Genomic DNA, 18087 nt, shown 5'->3' with positions numbered 1-18087 from the left:
TCTGACCAACTCTAAATAGAATCTGTGGCTCTGTTCTTGCCTGTGTGAGCTGGTGGTGTTTAATTAAGTCTCGAGTTTAATTTAAAGCATGAAGCTGCTTTAAATTTAAAGCTGCCATCTAAGGATCTCTGAAGAAAACTGGGACCTGAAACCCATCTGAAATGAATCTGCAGACAGGTCAAGTTCATCGAAAGTCACCTCCTGCCTGACACTCCAGTCATTAATTCCAGGCGAGTTAATTGACATCTCAGTGACAGACAGTGGTATAACATTTTCTCTGACACAACCACCTTCTTGGACAAGTAACCTGACTTGACTTTCTCCAGTGCCTCCCTGGCTCAGCAAAGGCTGAGCTGCTTAACTCTTTAGAAGCCATGCCCTCTACCAATTCGTGTAATGTTAAAGTACTGCTGAAGTGGTATTATCTCTCTAAGAGCTTGATGGGGTGTATGAGACCCCCTACCATGGCTTAGAGAGGCAGAGCCCAGGGCAACACAATCCCTTCCATGCTGAATGGCACTGATGTCAGGAAGGGGATGCATATGCCCAGCCCCAATCCCTTAAACTTGCAAACTGTGCCTTGAGGCATTCCTGAAATTCAGGAATGATGCCTCTCCGAGTTCACTTTCAGAAGGCTGCAAGTTCATCAACTGCTCAGACTCTCCTGAATTTCAGCATCTGAATATTGACATCCAGCCATTTTGCAGCTCTTCCCCTGAAAATCCTGGATAGGAGGAGTGTGTGAGGTAGTGGTTATGTGGCTTTCCTTTGGAAGAATTCTTGCAAGTCATTCACAAATGGCTACACACTGATCTTGTGAGTCTCTGTCAACTTGAAATTCCTTGAATTCAGTCCTCTGAACACCTTGGGGTATGCTCCCACATCACTGCCTCTGAATGCTGTGTTCTCTCCTCTCCTCCAGTGGTGGGCTCACCTGCCACCTTCTCAGCACTGCCTTCCCTGAGAAGGCGACATTACTGAATCTTGCAACTCCTTCCCTAAATTTCACATTTCCTACCTCACACCTCCTTAGTCCTTGTAACTGGCATTCCTCTGTGTTACTTATGCCAATCTCCTCCACTCAGCAGGCTCCATGTGGGTGGGGCTTCTGTCATTCTCACACTGCTGATTCCCCAGCACCCGAACAGTGCCCTGCACAGAGTAGGTGTTCAGTGGGCATTTGTAGGGTGAATTAATTCCACTCAGGGGAATCCTAATGGATGGAGAAGATCTGCCAGGTGGCTAAAGAGGTGCTGAAAACTAAAGAACAACCATGTAGTCAACAATCCGCCCCATGAGAAGAGCAACGTGGAGGGAGATTTGACTTAGCTCCGAAGAAAACTCACACCAGCAGAGGGCAGAGCTGCTTCCTTGAAACCTTTATGGCCTGAAACTCTTCCTGGATCCCTTTATGGCCTATTTCCATGTGACTGGTTGGGAGGATTTTAGAGAGAGGGGAAAGCAGTATCTACTGAGCTCTGACACCAAGGGGCCTGGTCTGCAGAGATGCCTTTGAAGCACTCACTGTTCCTGGCATCAGAGGTTCTGGCTCCAAGGGTCTCAAGTTTTCAATCTTGAAAATGTGAAAATGTTGCTTCCCATACCAAGTAGTTATGAGAAAAGATAAATTAATGTGCGGAAACAAGTTTCTTTTTGAAAATCAAAGAGAATGTAGAACTGTGTTATCATCTATGCAGCCCTACTCTACCTGCTCACTTCTCTGCAGGGGACTTGGTTTTGGGGGTTCCGTTGCTTAGCTGTTCTTACCGTGGCCAGGAGAGAATCCAAGAAGCTGCCGGAAAAAACAGCACCTGTAGAAAAGGCAGTGCTGAGATGCAGGTTTGTTTTTCGGAGAGACCCTTCCAGTCCACCAAGCTGTTCAATAAAGTGAATGTTGGAAGGATTTTCTGCAAGGCAAGAGGCAAAAAGGAAAGACAGGCAGACCGGGTTAAGAACATAAGTGCCATCCATGCAGGCCAAGGGGTGACCATTTGATCAAAAGATCTAATGTCTACTTTGGGGTCTCTGTGGGATCTACCACTGTTCCAGTACATTTTTTTTTCTTTCTAATTGTCTTCCTTCCCACAAAAGACACAAAGATCTGTTGGGTACCTTCACCTTCAAGGGGACATTCCTGGAGCACAGGCTTAGTTTCTCAAGAAGTGTTCTTATTGCCATCCTTGTAAAATTTATCCTTCCAACCAGGATATTTTGGGGAGCAAAAGAGAACATGCTCAAAAATTGCCCTGGAATCATAGGAATAAATAGGAACATGTGGTCACCCCAGTTAAAATCTTTTATTTCTCAGAATACTATGCAATGGGTGACTTGGCATTCACTTGGCTTCCTAAAGTCATGTAAGCCCTTTGCCTCTCAAAATTTAATGTGCATAGGAATCACTTGGGGATCTGGTTGCAAAGCAGATTCTGATTCACTGGGTCTAGGGTGTGGGCTGAGAGTCTACATGCCTAGCCAGCTCCCAGATGCTGCTGAGGTTGCCGATTCCTGAATCACACTCTGTGTGGCAAGGGCTTAGGGAATCATCCTAACTGAGGCCAGTATAGCAGTAGCCATATTATCCATCAGCGTGTCTTTACTGGCACAGGCTCCATCAGCATGTCTATACTGGCCCCAGACCCCTGTAGGCAGCCTCTGAGGTGAATATAGCTGGTCTTTGTGGAGCGTGAGAGGAGAGGCACTGCCCTCCTCTAGGAGACAATGCTGCCTTTGTTCCTAGACTTTTCTTTTCTTTTTTTTTTTGAGACAGTCTCATTCCATCGTCCAGGCTGGAATGTAGTGGTGCAATCACTGCAACCTCTGCCTTCCAGATTCAAGCAATTCTCATGCCTCAGCCTCCCAACTAGCTGGAATTACAGGTGTGTACCACCATGTCTGGCTAATTTTTGTATTGTAAATAGAGACAGGGTTTCACCATGTTGGCCAGGCTGGTTTCAAACTCTTGACTTCAAATGATCCACCTGCCTCAGCCTCCCAAAGTGTGTTTGTCTCAAGAACGGCATTGGAAGATAGAGATGCTGTCTCCCATGGGAGCAAAGGGAAGGCATGCTTACTGCGTGTTATAAAAGACTCTGGTCTCCTGAGCTTAGGTTCCTATCCTAAAGAGCAATCTACTATGGGTACAGGTGTCATTTGGGCCTCTTCATGCCACCTGTGGAAAGCAGGGCTTGGGCAACTAACACAAAAGTGAGAATACTCTGGCTGCTGTTACTCTGAGTAATAAACTGATTGGCTTTGTTTTGTTTTGTTTTGGTCTCTGATCCAGGAGTCTTATATCTTCTGCCAGCATCCATGAGACTGGGGCAGGTGAACTTGTTGCTTTGCAAGTAGTACTACAGTTAATGTAAATGACCAATCCAAACAAATCTGCTGGACATGCAACTCAGAATCCATTGCTTGCTATGACTGGATTATCCCCTAGGGCCTTAAATTATTCCTCAGTACGTTTGGGGGAAGTGACATTAATGAAGGAAGTGATATTAATTAATCATTTTATTCCAAGAACAGCATTATTTTTATAAAAGATGAGAAAGGATGACTAATATCAACCCACATCTCTTGTGCACATCTACATTCCTCTCCTTGCATTGTGAACCACACACACACACACACAAATATTCCATGAGCCTTTGTCCAAATCCCACTGTATCTCCCTAAATTAATGGCCTCAGCTTTCCTGGCTATTTCTCTGCAGACCCCCATGCATTCTGCACCAAAGTGGTACAGAACATCAGACCTGCAATTCCCATGTCACCGTGACCCTTTCCAGCCAGCCAGACAACAAGAACCTGTGTGAGCTGGCAGGTGGTGTGTTAGGCTAACTTGACAAGCACCACCTGGCACCAGAAACAAAACCTCTGGAGGGTGACCAGATGCACCTCTGGGTCAGTGAGAAACTGGATGATTTCTTCCCAACCACTCTATCTTACAGTCTTCTTTGAATTAATGCATTTGATATACACAGTTGACCCTCCATTTCCACAGGTTTTGCATTCAAGGATTCAACTAACCACAGATGAAACCCATGGATACAGAGGGTTGATGGTACTATACCATTTTACATAAAGGGCTTGAACATCATGGATTTTGGTGTCTTTGGGAAGTAGGGCCAGGGGAGGAGTGGGGGGTGAGTGAGTTATGGAACCAGTGCTTCACAGATACAGACAGCCAACTGTATACAGCTCAGGAGTTAAAGACAGTTCAAAGTGGAGGGAAAAACATGTAATTAAAAACTGCTTCAAGGTGGTTGCAAGTAGGCAGGCAGGTACTAGGATCCAGGGGTCTGGGATGTTCAAAGCTGAATTTCAAGAGCCTCTGCTCCAGAAAATGGCCAGAAAAGCTAGGCAACAACGAGACAGTGCCTCACTTCTCACCTGCTACACTGTCACTCCCAGCTCATGTGGTGGTGACATCTGCTGATTCCTCTCTAAGATTCCCTGCTTTGTTTGTAGGATAAGAGGTCTACATGTTCATCTAATTTTGGATAAATCCCAGTGGTTTAGGTAATCTAGCTCACAAAATGCCCATAATGCACTTTTCTGTTTAGTAAAATCACAGTCAGGACCAGTTTTTAGAGATCATCTCTGAATTGGTTCAATCTGTGCTAATGGCACCATTCACCTCTTCTCTGGGATTTTCTCCTTTTCTCTTCAATGATACTCAGTAGTAAATCCCAGTGTGTTCCCTGGTGCCCCAGTAATGCACCCCGCCAAATGCACTTGGGCACTCTCCCCTCCCTTGTCTTCTGCTCCCAGAGCTCCCCATGCCTAGGGAAGTGTCTTGCTTTGTTTGGTGTTGCTGAGAGATAACAGCATATTCTCTTGATTCTTTGAAAGTTTTTTTGGTCTGTTTTAAGGAAGTATCACTAAGGGCTAGGATTAATGTGATGTTGGGAAAATACATGGGACACAAAATTTGGGGACACCAAGGGTGAGTGCTTCGTCTGAGTCTGTACCCTTCATGCCTCTCCTGCCTTATCCTGGCCCCAGCCCTGGTGTCACTGCTAGAAAGGAAGGCATTATAGATTGTGAGATTCTACCAGGAGGAAGAAAGCATTGTTCACAATGAGCACTAAAATAAGACTTGCTGGTAAGCAGTTTTCTATCTCTTTCACCAGGGGATAGAGTGGTTCTCACCAGTGGCAATTTGTCCCCTGAGGTCACCTTATAATGGCTGGAAACAGTTTTAGTTGTCACCACTGTGGGGATGCTATCCCCATCTAGTGGGTAGAAGTCAAAGATGCTGCTCAAGATCTTTCAATACACAGGATGGCCTCACAAAGTTAGAAAATGTCAACAGCAGCAAGGTGGAGAAACTCTGCCCTAACCTATCTGGTGAGCCCTTTGAGGGGTCAGTGGGCTTCTCCACATCTTCATAGTCAGGACCAAAAGTCCTATGATGGGGTTGACTAGTCAGTACAGGGAGATTCTTTCTAACGGTTTTCCAATCTGTGGTCCCTCCCTCTGAATAAGACTATGCCAGTTGCTGGTCCCCCTTCCTCTCCTGGTAACTGGAAGAGTGGAGAAGGCAGATGTCATTTCTGCACCCTGATATCAGATATACTGACGTTCCCAGTTGGATCAAAGCCCAATGTAACATCCAGGCAAGCACTTAAAGCTCTGAGCCTCATTCTGGTTCCTGAGTCCTTTGTGCATTCCAAAAAGAACCTTGGAACATCAGTTATATATCACAGAAATTTCTCCATTCGATTTTGCCCTTGAAACACAACTTACTCAATTCAGTGAGGATAGGGACTCTTTGGCAGTTTTCTTTCTCATTTGGTCCACTTGTGTAACTTGGAGTATTCTCTGCAAAGAAGAAAGGAGGTGATAAAGGCAAACACAATGCCTTACAAAACTTGTCAAAACGTAGAAGAACATCATGTAACTTGGTACTTTATCTTAGCAAAGTTACTCTCATGTGCACATCTCAAATCCTTTACTATGCTTAGACAAAAAATAGCAAAGACCTGGAATCAACCCAAATGCCCATTGATGATAGACTGGACAGGGAAAATGTGGCACATATGCACCATGGAATATTATGCAGCAATAAAAAATGATGAGTTCGTGTCCTTTGTAGGGACATGGATGATCCTGGAGAACATCATTCTCAGCAAACTGACACAAGAACAGAAGATGAAATACCACATGTTCTCGCTCATAGGCAGGTGTTGAACAATGAGAACACATGGATACAGGGAGGGGAGCACTACACACTGGGGTCTGTTGGGGGGAATAGAGGAGGGACAGTGGGGGGTGGGAAGCTGGGGAGAGATAGCATGGGGAGAAATGCCAGATATAGCCGAAGGGGAGGAAGGCAGCAAATCACACTGCTATGTGTGTACCTATGTGACTATCTTGCATGTTCTTCACACGTACCCCAAAACCTAAAATGCAATAAAAAAAAGTCCAGGCGCCATAGCTTAAGCCTGTAATCCCAGCACTGAGAGGCCAAGGCGGGTGGATCACGAGGTCAAGAGATTGAGACCATCCTGGTCAACATGGTAAAACCCCATCTCTACTTAAAATACAAAAAATTAGCTGGGCATGGTGGCGCGTGCCTGTAATCCCAGCTACTCAGGAGGCTAAGCCAGGAGAATTGCCTGAACCCAGGAGGCGGAGGTTGTGGTGAGCCGAGATCGTGCCATTGCACTCCAGCCTGGGTAACAAGAGCAAAAATCCGTCTCAAAAAAAAAAAAAAAAAAAAAGAATTATTATTTGGGTCTCCTCAGCATCTCCTTTTGATAAATGTGGGAAGGGGAGTGTGTGTGTGTGTGTGTGTGTGTGTGTGTGTGTGTGTTTCTTTCTTTTTTTCTTTTTTTGAGACAAGGTCTTGCTTCATCTCCAAGACTGGAGTACAGTAGTGCCACCAGAGCTCACTGCAGCCTTCATTCCTGAGCTCAAGCTATCCCCTTGCCTCTGCCTCCTGATTAGCTAGAACTTCCAGCACATGCCACCATACTCAGCTAATTTATTTTTATTTTTGCAGGGATAGGGTCTTAACGATGTTGCCCAGGCTGGTCTCAAATTCCCAGCCTCAAGTAATCCTCCTTTCTTGGCTTCCTGGAGTGCTAGGATTACAGACCTAAGCCATCATGCCTGGCTATGTCTGTTCTATCTAAATGGCACTTTAAATGACTTATGAAAAGGCAAACAGGGGCTGGGTGGCACTGGCCTGAAACAGCTTTATCATGTACTGAACTACGGTGAATTTCAAAAGAAGCATGCCCTCAGAGGTTTAGTCTCCAACTTAAACTAAAAACGTAAGGGAAATAAACAGAATAGAAGGTTGGGTGCAGTGGCTGATACCTATAATCACAACACTTTGGGAGGCTCATATGTGAGGATCACTTGAGCCTAGGAGTACAGGACAATCCTGGGCAAATAGACCCGTTCTCTACAAAAATTAAAAAAAAATTAGCTGAGTGTAGTAGTGCACAGCTGAAATCTCAGGAAGCTGAGGTGAGAGGGGAGCTTGAGCCCAGGAGTTCAGAGCTTACAGTGAGACATCATCACACTACTGCACTCCAACCTGGGTGACAGACAGAGATCCTATCTCAAAAAAAAGAAGTTGGTGGGAGAGAGAAACAGAAAAATATGGTGCCATTTTTTTTTAAGTGCCGTAATGGCATTATAAGTTGTGCTTACAATTGTTGGTTACTTTCTTAAAGTTTTCTGAGGATACTATATAAGAGAAAAAAATATTGTAAACCGTTAAGATGTACTTGTAATTAAGATTCCCTGCTGCTTAGAAGAGAGTGGAATCTTTGGAAGGTCCTTTGTTTCCTCAGTGAGGTAATTGGTAGGGGTGAGAAGGGGAATGAATGGAGGTGAGCTCTGTGCTAAGGCCCCCTGAGAAGCAGACAATGAGAAGATGACAGGGAATGGAGCCACTGAGGTGGAGACCAGGAAAAGGGGAAAACCAAAGAGAGATGGGTTTCCAGAAGGAATGCTATGTACTACGATATTTCACACCTCTTCCGTCTTGCCACCGAGATGGAAAAGAGCCACTTCCTGTTAATGCAGAGTACAGCTGAATATATTTCTGGTTTCAACTAAATTTCTGAGTAATGAATGCAGGATAAAAGCTGAAGAGTCCAACACATTTTGTTTATGTCTAGAACTGTCAGTGACCTTAGGAATTTCACAAAATCCTTCAGTTTTTGGTGGAAATGGAAGGCCAGAGGGCTAACTGGATTTGCACAGCTATTAAAGGGGAAGGGCACAAGGATGACTAGAGATCCTGATTCACTGATAGTTCTTATTCTTGATGAAATCTAAATACCTTAAATTATTTTTCCTTAAAAAAAAAACCTCTGAGATTTGCATAATGCAGGAAGACTTGAGGGAATTAAAGTTCTATTTTATTCTCAGATTAAGATGCCTTATTTGTTTCACGTGCCCTCTTTCCCTCATTTTCTTCTCCCTTTTCTTCCTTTCCCTCCTTTCCATCCCCCTTTTCCTTTCTAATTTCTTTTCTTTCCTTCTTTTCTTCCTTCCTTTCTCCCCTTCCTCTTTCCCTCCCTCCCTCCTACCCTTCCTTCCTTCCTTCCTTCCTTCCTTTCTTCCTTCCTTCCTTCATTCCTTCCTTCCTTTCCCTCCCTCCTCCTTCATTCCCTTCTTTTCCTCCTTCCTTCTTTCCCTCCTTCCCTCCCTCCTTTCCTCTCCTCCTGTCCTTTCTTCTTTCTTCCCTTTCTTCCTTCCTTTCTTTTTCCTTCCTTCCTTTCTCTTTTCTTTCCTTCTTTCCTTTTCTTCCTTCCCTTTCTTCTTTCCATAAATATTTTTAAAGTATCTACTCCATGCTAGAATTATGTTCATTCTTGCCCCAGTTACATATCACATGTTGCAAACACAAAATATTTTTGGATATTGATGAGAATGAATAAACCCCAAACTTTAGAGGCTAGTGATTGAAGTTGAAGATGTGACTTTAGATAAGGTCCCAAGAGGGACATCTCTGACCTTGGGACAGAGTCTGAGAAATACAGAAAAGCCATCTGGCAGAGGGATGTGATAAAGAACCCGTGGCAGGAAATAGCCAGTGTGAACAGGATGAAGGAGCAGAGAATCCAAGCTTCCTGCTGGCTTGCAAGATCCGAGTTTTTCCTTTAATTGCCATGGGTCAACATCATAGGGTTTAAAGTAAGGAAATGAGATTATCCGATGAATATGTATAAACGATCTCTGGCTGCTGAGAGCAGTGGATGCTGTAAAGAGATAAGATAACTCTTACATGTTATCTTATCTGTGAGTTAATCATAGTGAGATCACCTTTGCCGATGAGAAAACTGCAGCCACAATTTACATACCATGCTCGAGATCACATGGCTTGTAAATAATGGATGAGGCTTCACAGCCTGATCAGCACCAACTTCAAAACCCATGCCCTTTTCAGGGTACCTACTTTGTAGCCCTATTAAAATATATACAGTTTGACTGGAATTTTCAGTAAAGTATTGAAATCAATTTCCTACAAAGGAGAAACCTCTCTATGGGAAAATCCTTTTTTGAACCCCACCTTCTGACTCTAGTTATCTGCTAATAAAGGACTTGAGACTGACTTTTAGAGTCTGGTGTTCTAATTGGGTATAGACACATTCACATCAGCTGAAGCAACTACATGAAAATCTGCTTCCGATGCTGGCTGAAGGAGAGCAACTGAATTTCCACATTAACTCCATCCCTTTTAGAGCAATGGTTAATTTGAATGTGTCAGATCATAGCCTGGGTACATTTTACTGATGTCAATATTTTTGCTACCTAATAGTACATAGTATTATACCTGAAATCTTCCAGCCTGGCAGGGTGCTATTACAGAAGATTGCTTAATTGCAGATTACTTCTGTACATTTAAATTTCAGTAGCATATTAAGTTGTCAGGCTTAATTACCATTATATGTTTAGATCATGCCACAGATTATTTAGTTCAGTACCTAGGTTTGCCAACCTGTTCTCCTTGTGATGTGACAGGGCAGTAATTAGAGTATTACAGAAAAAAACTAAAATTTCCCATGGAGCTGTCCAGGAGGGCCGGCATTCCCACTGATCCTTCAGAGAGTACTCACTCTGCTGCTCCCCCTACCCCCACCCCATCCAATGTCCCTTGGTGAATTTCTGCTGGGAATAGCCTTGGTGGTCTTAGCTTGGCTTCACGTTTACGTTTATCTTGACTATGAACATGCGGAAAAACCCACTGATCCCTCAAAGGGCTCTCCAGATAGGTTAGGGCAGAGTTTCTCCACCTTGCTGCTGTTGACATTTTCTAACTTTGTGAGGCCATCCTGTGTATTGAAAGATGTTGAGCAGCATCTTTGACTTCTACCCACTAGATGGGGATAGCATCCCCACAGTGGTGACAACTAAAACTGTTTCCAGCCATTGTAAGGTGACCTCAGGGGACCAGTTGTCACTGGTTGAGAACCACTCTATCCCCTAGTGAAAGGGATAGAAACTGCCTACCAACAAATCTTATTTTAGTGCTCGTTGTGGACCATGCTTTCTGCCTCCTGGTAGAATCTCACAATCTTTCCTAATTTCAGCTCTTGGGGCTGGGTATTCCTGGTTCTACCTCTCATGTATGGTGCAAGAGGAGTATTATTAAGAAATGGGGAGAATGATTAAGAAGGCCAAACACGCTTCTGTGAAAATTGGGAACATCTATATTATTAATATGAACTCCAGACAGAGACTTACGATGCCAGAGTCATTGGGGAGAATTCTGGGTAATGGCCCTTTGCTATTCATAGGTTGTCTCCAAATGCGCTTTTTAAAATTTTTTTTTTTTTTTTTAATTTTAGAGACAGAGTTTCGCTCTGTCACCCAGATTGGAGTGACGTGGCAAGATCTTGGCTCACTGCAACCTCCACCTCTCAGTTCAAGCGATTCTCCTGCTTCAGCCTCCTGAGTAGCTGGGGTTACAGGCATATGCCACCACACTCAGCTAATTTACAAATCTTTTTTAAAATTAGAGATGGGGTTTCACCATGCTGGTCACCCTGACTTCATGATCCACCTGCCTCTGCCTCCCAAAGTGTTGGAATTACAGGCGTAAGCCACCATGCCTGGCCTCGAAATGTTCTTAAAATGTGACTTCACTGATGTGACAGTGCCAGATAAGCAGACCTGATGCCTTCATTATGTGGGTCCTTAGAGTCCATCTGGATATATGTTTCCCTGTCACACAAATGGGTATGATCCCATCTAAACGAGCCCAACTTAGCACATTCTTCTCTAACCTTTGCTTTTCATCTTTTCAGATAAGCACATTCATAATGATTCAATACTTTAACATTCCTTCCTTTTCTCTTCGTCTTTCCAATTCTTTTTCCTTCTTTCCTCAATCTCCTTCCCCCAAAACCAGTCAGCTCCCCTTTTAAGGGCCACCTTCTTGGTAACAGAGTACCTGGTATATCATACAATATTTTTTGTTGATTGAATGAATACACTATTAAAATCACTAGATATAAAGGAAACTAAAATTCAAATCATAGGTTTTTTTGTTTTTCTAGTCCATATTGAAGGTGAAATTTTAATAATAGTAGTCATAGGAAGAACTATTCGCCTAGACCATCAACTAAATGACTTATGGTGTTGTCAGTTTATCTTGGGCTTATATTGTGCATGCATTTTCATTTGTATGTGAATTTATACTGCTTTTAAAGTGAATACTTCTTCTCTGTCCAATTATGGTCAGTTACAAGCATGTACACACACACACACACACACACACACACACACACACGACAAGTGAATCCACGGAGTGACCCTAATTGCTAAGTTAAGGATTCCTATGGCAGAATACAATAGCACTTTTATGGATCTTCAGATTTGCTCAGCAGAGGTATGGCTTACCCCTCCTGAGTGTGGCTGCTCCTGGCACTTTGATATTCACGAAGTGCCTTGTTATTAATTCTGCTTTGCAAAACACCCTGAGATCCTGGTTGCTGGGTCAGCACTGGTTGCTTAGTCAAGGTCTAACAGCTGACTCAGTTTGCCCACCAAAGATTAGATTACTGTTTTTTCCTTTGTTTCAATAACCTTATATTTTCTTGCATAGCAACAGTGTCTAGGAGTCAGAGAGAGTTTTCTAGTTTCCCAGTTTGAATCATGAACATTTTTATCCACAGCCATTATCATGGAAAGCCTTGCAATGCCTTCAATGCTAACCTCCTCAGGTGCCACGCAAAGTGGGACAGCTGTGGTCAGAGGCTGCATGAGCCAAAGATTGAGTATCTGATCTTGATACAGAGAATCAATCATCCCCAAGTAACATGGTTGGATCTAGGGGATTCCAATCATGACTTACTTTTATTTCTTGAATTGGAAGTCTGTTTTAGAAACAGAAAATTCTTCAGTAATAGTACTTTCAGATTAGGTTGAGGGGATGGTGGCCAATTTTTAGAAACAGACTAATGTATACACTTTTTCTCATTTTAGGAAAGAAGAAAAATCACAATTTTGTCATGAGGATTGACCTCATTTTGGGCACAGTGAAATGTGTGGAAGCTCCTCAGGTGTCTGGCTCACAGCTCATTTGCTGCAATTAAACAAGTATTTGTTAAACATTAACTAAATGACAGTAATTCCAATAGGAGCTGAAAGAAATACAAAGGGGAAAAAAAACATGATCCCCATCCTGGAAAGACCCTTGCATCTCTCTCTCACCATCTCTTTCTAGTCTGAAGTTAAAGATGACATTTTTAATCTATAGATGTTAGAAAAGATGTTAGTCTTCTAAACTTCATGTATTGAAATCATCTCAAAAAGTAAAAGAGAATCATGGTTCATTCTCTCAACCACAAAACTAAGAATTTTAACTTGATTGCATTAGATCTATAAGATCCAATGAGAATTTCTTAATAATAATCATAACTATAATAGTACCTAATTAATTAAAATAACGTACCACTTGCTATGTTCACTGATAAAAATAATAGCACTTCAAAATTGTGTTTTTTTCCTTCAAAATGAAAAAAACAGTCTTATGTGCATTTCATTTAAAAGATGCATATCATTTTCCATTTGACTTAGAATTCCAGAGCACTGAATTGTGGGCTATTTCTACTATAGGATTCTCAGGGTTGGAAGGGACCTCAGAGGACATCTGGTCCACCCTCCTGCTCCCCATAATTAAAATACTTCAAAGAGGAGTTAACTCTCTTTTCTTTTTCCATACTTCCTAGCTTCTTCCTGCCAGGGGTGCTATTCTCACCTGGCATTGCAAATGACGGGTCGGAGGAGGAGTCAGTTCGCAAGGATCTGATGATGAGGGTTGCCATGATCGCTTCCGTGTCTACCAGAGTCTGGCTGCTTGATGACTTGGATGGAGGGGACAAGACAACGCACATGGAACATTGCTCTATGTTGGCCGCGTGGAAGTCTCCAGGATAAAGTACGGATCCCTAATGAAAGGAAAATAGACAGAGGAGGCACTTGTCTGATGGAGGGATGTTATATCATGGCTCATGGTGGTGGCTCTTTGCGAGTGATGCAATTTTTGAGCTTTGAGCTCCAGCCTTCACTGAGTTCATGTTAAAACAGTTACCTCATATCTCATAAATTTCACTTATCAGTCATTAATATTTTAGTGTGAATAAATTTCCTAGATTCTTTCCTGAAAGCAAGTTTGGATGAGACAGAGGAGAGTGGGGAGGGAGGAACACAAATCCTTGCCACTGACTCAGGTGGAAGAAGAGAGCAGGGTCAGGGTAACAGTGATGAGGAAAAACATTCAAAGAAAAGAGAGGGTATGGATCTAGAGGCAAAATGTGCATCCTCACAATGTTGCTAATACAAGCAGGTAACCCAACTTGCACTCTGAGTTAACTAGCAAAGTGGAAGTTGCTTCTTTCTTTGATGGTAAAACAGAGATCGATCTGGTTCTGTCTTCAGGTAGGTTGGAGTCTAATATAGTGAAAATTCCTAATACTAGCTGGATCAGGAGATCTGATCTTTTTTTTTTTTAAATTTCTTTCAGTGAATTTAAGCAAGAGAGGTACTACAGGGAATCTTACAGTGGCTTTTCAAAAAAGCAAATGCAATTTGCTTCTTGAGAGAATTATTTTTGAAATTTGAAAAATTTATTATATTAGGTTAGTGCAAAGGAACCACGGTTTTTGCCATTACTTTAAATGGCAAAAATCGTGGTTCCTTTTGCACTAAGCTGATATATTGGCAGTATTATCTGATGAAAATTCAAATGCTTTGGTGCATTTCCCAGTGCAAATAATGGATTTGTCAACAGGGAAATGGTGGTATAGAGTGGGAGATAGATCTATGTAACTTCAGGCAAAATATAATTGCAACCACAATACCACACAAGCAAAATCCCTCCTCTTCATACAGCTTTCAGGGGCCATGTGGCATTATATGGTCCATATAAAATGTCTCCAGAAAAGATGGAAAATTAGAGCACCAAAGGCTGACCAGTATTAGCTTAGGTATAACCATTGAATTACAATCAGACTCAGAAATGCAGAGAAACTCTTATTTGTACAAAGATCATAAAACATGGTGATTCGAGCATTAACTCAAGAGCCACAACATCTGGATTTAAATCCTAACTTTGTTACTTACAGGCTGTGCAATCTTAGTCAAGTTATTTTCTCTTTCCATGCTTAAAGTTCAACAAATTTAATATCTACCCCATAGGATAGTTTTGAGAATTAAATGAGTTAATATAAGTAAAGTATCTAAGAACAGTTTCTAGCATCTGGTAAGCACTGTAGAACTGCAAGTGATTATTATCATTATTAATTCTAGTCTGATTAATGTTATAATACTTATAAATATTCACTATTCCTTATATGATACTTACAGGCAGAATATATATCCGGGGAAAATTCTGGAGAAATTGCCATTCTCTCTGTAGATAGTCCAGAGGCCCAATGAACACTATGTCCTTCAGCTCCTGCTGGGTGTAGTTGCTGGCTCTCAAGGGCATTACAAAGTTCCGAAGCCCCACCAGGGCTGAATGAGCGTCTCCAAATACACATGCTACAATGTGGTTCTGAAACTTGTGTTTCAACTTGTCAGTTCGTTTCTAAGGACAAGCATGCCAGAGTCTGGTCATTTTTGTAAACAAGATGAGGATCCCTCCAACTGGGCTCCCTCTCCTCCTCCCAACTCATCTAGGTACATCCACAGCCCTACTTTCATAAGGTGAATAGAATTTTGCAAATTGTTTGTAAAACACAGAACTCATGCACAGGTGGCACAATTCCACTTTTTACTTTTTTGTGGAATTTCTTCTTATTTCACTTTCTTTTTAGTGTACTATTAGCCTGGAGTCATCAACTAAAACTCAGATCAGCATCATCCTCAGGGTGTGAAATCATTGGACCAAATGGGAAAAGTATTTATTGATTTTTATTACATATTTTTAGCCTTGTATGCGCCATAGTAAAATTTGGTGAAAACCTAAGACATTCCAAATTCATTGCTAAATCATATCTTCTAGTGAGTCCTGAAAATTACAGCAAGATGTATAACATATTGCAGCATTCATTGAATTTCATTCATCAGTTTGAACCATATGAATTTACCTTATTATGGGTCAAAAATGGTTGAACAATGGCAATTTTATATAGTTCAATTGAATACACTGAACTGATTCTGTAGACTCTTTCCTGCATCAAGGAAATTCATCATGCAAAGTGCATAAAAGAAATGGAAATGCTATAAAGACTTCATTTGATCTCAAACATTTGAATAGGTATCATACTACTATCAGCATTGCCAATTGTTAACTCACCTCTGTGTCTCTAAGTTGAAAACAAAATAATATACATGACACATATGTACGTTTCTCCCACATTCATAGAGACTCATGAAAACAATAAATGTTACCTTTAAAGAATGATATTTCTGTAGAAAACTTATCTTTATCCTATGTGTGGTTTCTTTCAGAGTATGGCTAACGTCTCCTCTTAACGGGACTGGGATGTGTCAGAAAGAACCCTGGACTTGGAGTCAGAAGACATGATTTTGCATTCTGGTTCTATTGTTAGCTATATGACTGAGCAAATTACTTAACCTCTCTCGTTTTTAATTTCTTTGTGTTTAAAATGGAAAAAAAAAGTTAATTTTGGCCAGGCGCGGTGGCTCATGCCTATAATCCCAGCACTTTGGGAGGCTGAGGTGGGTGGATCACGAGGTCAAGAGATCGAGACCATTCTGGTCAACAAGGTGAAACCCTGTCTCTACTAAAAATACAAAAAAATTAGCTGGGCATGGTGGCGTGCACCTGTAGTTCCAGCTACTTGGGAGGCTGAGGCAGAAGAATTGCTTGAACCCAGAAGGCGGAGGTTGCGGTGACCGAGATTGTGCCATTGCACTCCAGTCTGGGTAACAACAGCGAAACTCCGTGTCAAAAAAAAAAAAAAAAAAAAAGTTAATTTTGTTGTAGGATGCAATATATTGAAAAAATATATTTCTTACTCACTAAAAGTTGTTCAATAACTACTGATGAAATCTAAAAGTTATTAAATTTCTACATTTTCAAAGGAGGACACCTAGAATCTGGTATAGAATAAGTTAAATGTACTCAAATTTCAGCATGAGCGTTTCCTACATTCCGAGACAAACAAAGACTCAGCATACTTCAAATAGATATATCATTCTTCCTTTTGCCAGTCCTCTGCTGGGTTAAATGGAAAGCTTCTATGAAACAGGCATTGATGAAATCTAACAGGATAAATAAGTAACATCTGACATTTCAACAATTAGAGTTTACCAAATTAGCATATACTGGGAAATACTATACTGTACTCTCCTTCCAAGAGGGATTTCCCTGAAAGGGAAAATAAAGCTACTTGTCTGGAGAGCCTTTCTAGAGTGATATAAATCTTAACCAAATCTATTAAATAATTGTCTCTAGCTAATCTGATTAGTTTTAACTTGAATAATGAAGGCTCTAACGGTATTTAATGTAACATGTCTAAAGTCCAACAATTGCTCTTCTGAATAGAACTAAACAATTAGAAACAAGGATACATGGCAGAATGCATTAATGGGCACAGCTAGAGAGGCAATTTCTCTAAGAAACTGTGGCACAACACTGTCTCTGGATTAAGAAAGATGGTGGCTATTGGAGGAAGGGAGGATGTCCTATTTGTTCAAAGTAACTTAAACTGACCACTTCTACTTGACCCCTTTGCAAACAAAACCAAGTTTAAAGCCTTCCCGAATTTTGCAATCCAGATACTTCTTTCCTAGAGGCACATATTTCAAATTCTTTAGCATTTTTAAAACTAGAAGGCATCCTAAACTTAACAAAAGACCATCATAAGGGAAATATCAATCATGGCAACCTGTCTGCATTCCTAATAAATATGATCTAATAAAACTTCTGCTATTTCCATCCTTTGGTCTCAAATGTCTCAATCTGCAACCAACTTCCTGACCTTTCTAAAGATTTGCCTCCTACTGAAAATATGTTTGGTTTCCTGCTCAACGGATGTTTATTTTGTATAGTTCAGAATAAGACATAATTGCTAAAATGGTGAATTTCAGCAACCCTAACAGTCTTTCAGTTGGTATGACATCTCTGACAGTTTTGCGTTTCTGATCAAATGATTGATCACGGTTTTACAAAAGTTGGAATATATTCTGTGAGGACACTGGCGCTGAGCCACAAAGATGTGTGTGCGTGCATGTGTGCCTCTATCAAAAAAAAGTGAACTAAACAAACTACTTTTGAAAAGGAAGAATATATCTAATTATATAGATAGATACATATATATGTGTGTGTGTATATGTATATATATGTATCAATTAGTCATATATGAAAAAATATATAGGTTTCATACAGCATGCAAGCAATCATTTTTTTTTCTCTTTGAGATGGAGTTTCATTCTGCCGCTCAGGCTGGAGTGCAGTGGCGCAATCTGGGCTCCCTGCAACCTCCACCTCCTGGGTTCCAGTGATTCTCCTGCCTCAGCCTCCTGAGTAGCTGGACTACAGGCATGTGCCATCATGCCTGGCTAATTTTTATATTTTTTAGTAGAGGTGGGGTTTAACCATATTGGCCAGGCTGGTCTTGAACTCCTGACCTCTTGATCTGCCCAC

General features: G+C 41.5%; 1 protein-coding gene across 3 annotated transcripts in view; it reads right to left on the bottom strand.

Annotated features, from left to right (window-relative positions):
* The window catches only part of KCNU1 (potassium calcium-activated channel subfamily U member 1), a 144954-nt gene that overhangs the window by 10904 nt on the left and 115963 nt on the right, over positions 1-18087 (bottom strand). For all 3 annotated transcript variants that reach the window (XR_008475938.2, XM_035270261.3, XM_054243837.2), the window contains exons 21-24: positions 14836-15060; positions 13231-13420; positions 5751-5825; positions 1768-1907 (exon numbers count right to left, since the gene is read on the bottom strand). Coding sequence is in view for 2 of the 3 variants with exons in the window: in XM_035270261.3 (XP_035126152.1) it covers positions 1768-1907; positions 5751-5825; positions 13231-13420; positions 14836-15060 (630 nt within the window). In the remaining variant the exon portion in view is untranslated. The remainder of the gene's footprint in view (positions 1-1767; positions 1908-5750; positions 5826-13230; positions 13421-14835; positions 15061-18087) is intronic.

This window comes from Callithrix jacchus, chromosome 13 (genome assembly GCF_049354715.1).
Source record: "Callithrix jacchus isolate 240 chromosome 13, calJac240_pri, whole genome shotgun sequence".
Classification (NCBI taxonomy): Eukaryota; Metazoa; Chordata; class Mammalia; order Primates; family Cebidae; genus Callithrix; species Callithrix jacchus.
Note: the sequence above shows the minus strand (reverse complement) of the source record. Positions and strands in the feature narration are given on the sequence as shown.